The 7,792-nt window shown below is 43.9% G+C and overlaps 1 protein-coding gene across 5 annotated transcripts in view; it reads left to right on the forward strand.

The window, feature by feature from the left end:
- The first annotated feature begins 1,396 nt into the window (after positions 1-1,396).
- The window catches only part of ARHGEF6 (Rac/Cdc42 guanine nucleotide exchange factor 6), a 99,443-nt gene continuing 93,047 nt past the window's right edge, over positions 1,397-7,792 (forward strand). For 4 of the 5 annotated variants that reach the window (XM_081808190.1, XM_081808188.1, XM_081808191.1 and 1 more), the window contains exons 1-2: positions 1,618-1,805; positions 3,015-3,098. In XM_081808190.1, the coding sequence (XP_081664316.1) occupies positions 1,641-1,805; positions 3,015-3,098 (249 nt within the window). In that variant the 5' untranslated portion in view covers positions 1,618-1,640. Of the gene's footprint in view, positions 1,806-3,014; positions 3,099-7,792 lie in introns of all 5 variants that reach the window. The other variant, XM_081808189.1, reaches the window with a different exon arrangement.

Below are 7,792 nucleotides of genomic sequence, written 5' to 3' on the forward strand. Positions count from 1 at the left end.
GGGGGGGGGGGGAGGCAAGAGAGGGAGGGGGAGAGGCAGAGGGAGAGGGAGCAGCAGACTCCTCCAGGAGCAGGGAGCCCAATGCGGGGCTTGATCCCAGGACCCCTGGGATCATGACCTGAGCCAAAGGCAGACACTCAACCGATTGAGCCACGCAGGCGCCCCTCATTCAGCATTTTTAAACATCTACTGTGTACCTGGAGCTGCTGGGAACAGTGTTAAACAAGATGGAAAAGCCGTCTACTCTAGAGAGGTTACATTCTGGTGGAGGGAACATATCAACAAGTAATAATAGTGAAGCGTGGTAAGAGGTAGGAACAGGGCAAGAAGGGGAAGCTTTGAAAACATTCAGCAGGATTATCTAAGCTGATTATTCGGTGGTAGATGTTTAAAGCTGTGTTGAGAAGGATTCGGAAGCTTAGCAGGATCCCCGGCGTGAGGAGGGGCAGTGACTGATGGGGAGGTCCATGCATTTGCCGGTTTAAGGCTATGCTGCTCACATTAGTCTTCTCGTACGTTTCCCAATAGTATGACTCTTTCAACTGGTTGTGAAAATGTTTGAGAATAACAAGATCTCTTGTTCTAGACCAGGTTTGTTTTTTTCAGAGCAGCATTTTTAATGCAAAGTGTTTCTTGTTGGGGACGCATCAGCTTTCCAGACTGTAGTATAGACAGAGGACAAGCGCTCTTTTGTTCTCAAAAGTTCTGTTTTCAAGTATTTTGTACTGCTCATGGGACTGTGTCTGCGCCTTTGCTAGGGGTACTGCAGCTGGATTGTGTAGTGGAACCAGGTCCAGAAAAAGAATTGCTAAAGAATGCAAGTAAACAGGATGTCAGATGTTATCCTTAGCCTATTTCCCTAAACATAGCGTTTTGGCTGCAAAGTAAAATGCCATTCTTCTAGCTTCTGCTTATACATGGTGATGGCTGACAGCAGGCGCAGTCTTCACGTGCTTGGCACATTATCACCAGGCAATCAAGGTGTTCTAGGAGGAATGATCATGACACACCAGCTCTGTGAGACAGGATGAGGACATCCGGCCATTTCTCAGAAGAATTTTCTCAGCCTACCTTCCCCACGAGGCTCAGATCTGTCTGACCTAAGAGCCAGTTGGCATCTTCCTCCTGACAGAAGCCAGATTTTCACTGGGGCTAGACTATTTATTGACAGTGTTTTCCCAGACTGGCCCATGAGTATCTCATTTCCAAGGTCCCCTCTGTTTTCCAAGAGCACTTGCTTCCTTCTCTCTCCTCCCTCCCCAGCATCCTCCTCACTTCCTTCCTTTACAGCTTCTTGCACTGTTGGGGTTTTTTTTTGGGGGGGGGTGTTTGTGTGTGTTTCTTCTTCTTTTTTTTTTTTTTTAACCCTCATGAATTTGTTTTGCAGGTTTGGAAAAAGAAACGCAGCATTATCCAAGGATTTTTATTCCTTCTATTTCTTCATCTTTTAAGTGTGATCTCTGTGGCTTTAAGGTCCCGTAATTCGAGTGGGTTCCACCGTTATCTAAGAAAAGTTGTCGAAACGCTTTGCTCTGCAAGCCACAGAAGAGAACTTATAAAAACGGAAGGCAGTAGCAGATGCAATTACGGATGTGGCTTAGTCCTTGCAGCTGCCCCAGGGAGCTGTGCGGTCCTCAGTGATGAATCCAGAGGAGCGAATCGTGACATGGCTTATATCCTTGGGAGTTTTAGATTCCCCCAAAAAGACCGTCTGTGACCCAGAGGAGTTCTTGAAGTCCTCACTGAAGAATGGGGTAGTGCTGTGCAAACTGATCAACAGACTTAGGCCGGGCTCTCTAGAAAAGGTAAGGGAAATGGGCAGTCTCTTTGGGATTGCTCACCACCAGAGAGCAGCAATAATGTAACCCTTGAGATGTTCTGTTGCCCGGGCCATGGGACTCGCCCCCTTGAATCTCTTCCTAAGAGTTTGGCCTTCTCTCGTTGTTTTTGTTGTTCGAGAAACTCAGAAAATGAAAGGTTATCCTCTTGCAGTTGGGCCCCCAAAGATAGTAAAACCGTGATACACCGTTGGTGCCAGGGGACAAGGAGAAAATACCCCTATCGTTTGCTCCGTCCAGAGATACGCGTTCTACCTCCCCATGTACCAAGGGAGTGTTTTGAACTTGGGGTATATATGAGTCTGCGTAATAATGGGATGATTTATGACAGATATTGATGGTATTTATTGACAGTTTGGCTAGAATCAATGTCGATTTTCTGCTCAAAGAAATAAAACACCCTTTGAAACAGAGGCAACCAGGAGAAATAATCCAAAATGTCAGAAAAGGTTTGCTAAAACAGTAGAAACCAGATATGTGTTTTGAATGCAACATGTGTTCAAAGTGAAACTAACCTAAAAAGCCAAAAGTTTTAATGTTGGAAAGCCATGATCACGAGGATGGGTAATTTCTAAAGTAGGCACTTTAAGTAAGTTTAAAGGTTGAATCCTACAGCTCTTTTCTTAAGGTTAGCAAGGGATGTGACTGTGAGCATAACCTGAATTCTTTTGCCTTCTTGAACTAGTTTGTATTTTTATCGAGCAAATTGATTTCCTTATAAGTTTCCTTAAACTTGAAAAAAAGAAAAACAGTACTAAAACGGTAATACAGCATACAGAACTGTTCCCAAATGTAGCAAACACTAAATGGGAGAACAGGATTTTAGTAAATTCTCATGGGGGAGGAGGGAGCAAAGTAATAGATTAAAAGTAAGAACCAAAGCTCAAAAAAAAAGTCTGGATCCAATTCACTACCCCCACACTTTGGCAGAAGGCTAAAAAAGGGTTTGTCAGTAGAGATAGATGGTTTGGGACTGAAAGTTTGGTGACATTTGAAAGAGACCGACCGTTTAGACTGTTACATCACTTCCTCCAGTGGTTATTTCTCTTCCTGGATTGATAGCAATGTGGCCCCTGCCTTAGAAAGCCTACCTATCTAGTTATCAGAACATGAGGACTATGGTATGCTTGGCATGGGATGACAGTGTCCAAATGACCTCTGACTCTGTTTCTCTAGTACTGTTCGGAGCCCCAAACGGAAGCTGATTGCCTCAGCAATATCAGTGACTTCCTGAAAGGATGTGCGACACTTCAAGTGCAGGTAAGCCCGCCCGGGGTGCCTCGCCCCACTGGTGAGCTGGTGAGGATGGTGCTGTATGGCAAGTCCTCGGTTGATCTTGACTGTCACACCGGGGTAGTGTTTTATGGAAACCATGGTTAAGATTGGTGGTCTCCAGGGGTGGCTTGCTAGTTTGTCTTCTCCGGAAACCAGTGCCAAAAGCAAACCAAACCAAACCAAATCAAAACTCAGGATAGGATTATCTTTGAATACAGCATCCGAGCCCTGAAAGCAAGGCTTCCGGTGACAGAGGTTGTATGGGGTGCTTCCCTGTTAGGGGGAGCTGGCTGCTCTAGGGGGTCACTGTAACCCCCCTGAGTTGGGAAGAGAAGAAAGCATATTGTCACTTTTTCCCATTAACACTTTATGTATTTATTTATTTTTTTGAAGATTTTATTTATTTATTTGACAGAGAGAGAGACAGCGAGAGAGGGAACACAAGCAGGGGGAGTGGGAGTGGGAGAGGGAGAAGCAGGCTTCCCGCCGAGCAGGGAGCCCGATGCGGGGCTCGATCCCAGGACCCCAGGATCATGACCTGAGCCGAAGGCAGATGCTTAACTGAGCCACCCAGGCGCCCCCCCACCCCATTAACACTTTAGAACAGAGGCCTTGAAAATCCCAGAGAACCTGCCCCTGTGGTAGAAATTGTATATTAAATTACATTACATTGTTTTATATTATATGGATCCTTAGAGTACGTATGGGGGTATTGCTGGAAAGGAGGTGATACTTTTGTCTGAGTGTCAAATTACTTAACTTCTCTGTTCCTGTGTGTCTATGTGTGTGTGTGTGAGACATCTTTATTTGCAGAAGCAAAAACCATGGAAACAACATCAGTATCTAGCAATAGGGGAATAGTCAAATAAGTTATAGTACATTCAAATGATGCTGAAGTCTTATACATTCATTTAAAAAAGATTGTAGGCTTTTAAAAATTGTAGTTGATATATAATATTATGTTAGTTTCAGATGTACAACGTAGTGATTCGACAATTCTGTACATTACACAGTGCTCACCACAGTAAGTGTACCTACCATTTGTCACCATACAATGTTACTATAATATTATGTTTTTAAAGATTTATTTGGGGGCGGGGAGGGACAGAGGGAGAGAGAGAATCCTGAAGTAAACTCCCCACCGAGCACCGAGCCCGATGGGGGGCTCGATGATGGGCTTGACATGGGGCTTGATGCCAGGACCCTGAGATCATGACCTGAGCCGAAATCAAGAGTTGGCTGCCTAACCTGACTGAGCCACCCAGCCGCCCCGACAAATTACTGACTATGTTCCCTATGCTGTACTTGTCATCCCCGTGCCTTACTTACTTTATAACTGGAAGTTTGTGCCTCTTCATCCCCTTCACCTATTCTACCCATCCCCTCAGTCCCCTCCCCTCTGGCCACCACCAGCTTGTTCTCTGTATTTAGGAGTCGGTTTCTGCTATGTTTGGTTTTGTTTTTCAGATTCCACATATGAGTGAAATCATATGGTAATGGTTTTTCTTTGTCTGACTTATTTCACCTCGCATAATACCCTCTGGGTCTATCCATGTTGTCACAAATGGCAAGATTTCCTTCTTTTTTTTTTTTTTATGGTTGAGTGCATATATACCACATCTGTGTCCACTCATCTGTCAGTGGACACTTGGGTGGCTTCCATATCTTAGCTATTGCAAATAATGCTTTAATGAACATATGGGTGCATATCTTTTTAAACTCGTGTTTTTGTTTTCTTCAGGTATTTGCCTCAGTGTTTTGATCTGTAAAATGGACACAATAATCGCTACCTCATGGGGTTGTTTTAAAGGATCAAATGAGATACTACATACTAATTTAGAGCTGAGAGCTTGGACCTGAAAAATATCTATGAGATAATGTATGTACAGTGCTCAGCAGAGAACCAGGGACATAAGAAGTATAGACACGTTTTTAGCAGTATTTTTTGTGGAGAAGTATTAGTAGTGGGTTGATCATGGACTCTGATGCTAGATTGCTTGGGTTCAAACACTAAGTTTTCTCTCAGGAGTAGCTTTGTGACCTTGGGCATGTTCCTTGACTGTGACTCAGTCTCCCCACCTATAAAATGGGAATAATAGCAGCACCTATCTCATAGGATCAGTATAAGATGTCAATGAATTCATGTCCCCAGAAGAGTGCCTGGCACCTAGTAAGTATTTCTCCAAGTGTTAGCTATTATTAGTAGTAGTAATACAAGTCGCTTTGCCCCAGATAAACTTGGCTTGCTTCAGAATTTTTCCTAAAGTTAGCTACAGCATCAGGCTATAGTTGTATCAGAATATTTTCTTCCAGGTGTCCCTATTGCCCACTGTTAGCTGTGTGTCTCTGCCTGTGTGTGTGTGTGTGTGTGTGTGTGTGTGTGTGGCTTTTGAGGTAGGTGTAGCCCGAGACCTCTCTATATATCTTCTAGAATAATGTCTCCTATGGAACAGATCATGGTATTTTCTTTTTTATTTGACAAATAAAAACGTGGTGAGGTTGCCGATGATTTCTGCACTATGAAGCTGCCAGAAGGTATCCTGAGCTTCTTTGCAGTTCTAAGAATACTAGATAATACAGAAACACCTCCTGGGTCTAGCACTGTGGGAGAATGAGTCGTTTCACAGAAGTAGCTTTTTCTGATGATAACTAATGCTTACTCCTTTAAGTACCAATGCTTAAAATATTTTCACCCACTTTGGGTACAAATCTTTCTGAAAAGTATATGCTAATTTTCATTTCTTGAATAAAGGCACTGGGCATATTTTTGTCTCTCTTTGATCATTGAGGCTGGCTTGAACATCATAGGGATATTGGAATAAGGTGGTATCTGGCACTATGGCTAAGCACATAACTTTCTCTAGTTTGACAGGCTTGGGTTAGAGTCTTGGCTTGGTCAGTTACTGACTGTGGACTCCGGGAAAAGTTACTTGGCCTCCCTCTCTTTCAGTTTCCTCATCTGCGTAAAGGAGACATTAATAATATCTATTGCGTAGGATTGTTTTAAGGATCAAATGAGATAATGCACCTAAGGCATGAGACTGAAAGCTGAGCCGGGGGCACCCCGCAGCCAGGAGTACTGACCATCCAGTCTCAAGCTCCCAGGTAGCTAGCTAGGAGACAGACCGAGACCCAAATATTTACCAAGTTTTTAAAATTAAATTTTTAGACGAACCATGAGAGACGATGGACTCTGAGAAACAAACTGAGGGTTCTAGAGGGGAGGGGGGTGGGAGGATGGGTTAGCCTGGTGGTGGGTATTGAGGAGGGCACATTCTGCATGGAGCACTGGGTGTTATGCACAAACAATGAATCATGGAACACTACGTCTAAAACTAATGATGGAATGTATGGGGATTAATATAAGAATAAGAAAATTTAAAAAAAATTAAATTAAATTTTTAATTGAATATATTTGACATACGGCATGTAAGTTTAAGGTGTATAGCATGTTACTTTGCTATATGTATATATTGTAATATTTTATTTTATTTTTTATTTTTTATTTTTTTTAAGATTTTATTTATTCATTCATGAGAGACAGAGAGAGACAGAGAGGCAGAGGGAGAAGCAGGCTCCCAAGGAGCAGGGAGCCCGATGCGGGACTCGATCCCAGGACCCTGGGATCATGACCTGAGCCGAAGGCAGACGCTTAACCATCTGAGCCACCCAGGCGCCCTATATATTGTAATATGATTGCTGTTGCAAGTGGTATCTATCACATCACATAATACTAGTACGATATTGTTGTCTATATTCAATATTATGCCGGACATTAGATCACTGTGGCTCATTTAGTACTCATTGCAAGTTTGTGCCCTTAAACAATATCAATTTTTATCTCCCCATCTCCCCATCCCGTGGTAACCACCATTTTACTGTTTTTTTTTCGAGTTTGACTTCTTTAAGATTTTATTTACTTATTTGAGAGAGAGAGTGAGAGAGTGTGCATGAGAAAGAGCACAAGTGGGGGGAGGGCAGAGGGAGAGAGAATCGCAAGCAGAACTCCCCGCTGAGCATGGAGCCCTATGTGCGGGCTTGATCTCAAGACCCTGAGCTCATGACCTGAGCCGAAATCAAGAGTCAGAGGCTTAACTGACTGAGCCACCCAGGCGCCCCCAGAACACACTGTTATTTATCTAAAGACAGAGTGCTGGCTTGAAAGGGTCAGTTGGGAAATGTAGAAAAATGAAACCAGAGATGGGGCAGCACAGTGACATCTTGAGTACTGGCCGTGGAGCACGCGGCCCCATTAAAGAGCAACGGCCTTCTGAACCTCTGGGTGGCCAGTGGGCCTCTCCAAGGGACCTCCATCTTTGTGTTCTCAGATGGCTGTAGTGTCCTAGGGTCTCTGGAAGATCACACAGCTAGCAACTGGTCAGGGAGATCTGCTGAGACATCTAAGAAACAAAGCGCTCTCTAAAGCACCTCCCCAACTTTGATAGTATCTTTTGGAACACAGAAGTTTTTTAAATTTGATGAAGTCAAATTGATCTATTTCTGTTGTTGTTGCTTGTGTTTTGGGTATCATGTCTAAAAAACCATTGTCTAGGGCGCCTGGGTGGCTCAGTTGGTTGGGCGACTGCCTTCGGCTCAGGTCATGATCCCAGAGTCCCGGGATCGAGTCCCGCATCGGGCTCCCTGCTCAGCGGGGAGTCTGCTTCTCCCTCTGACCCTCC

This window comes from Leptonychotes weddellii, chromosome X, assembly GCF_054177405.1.
Source record: "Leptonychotes weddellii isolate Sample4059 chromosome X, ASM5417740v2, whole genome shotgun sequence".
In the NCBI taxonomy this organism is placed as follows: domain Eukaryota; kingdom Metazoa; phylum Chordata; class Mammalia; order Carnivora; family Phocidae; genus Leptonychotes; species Leptonychotes weddellii.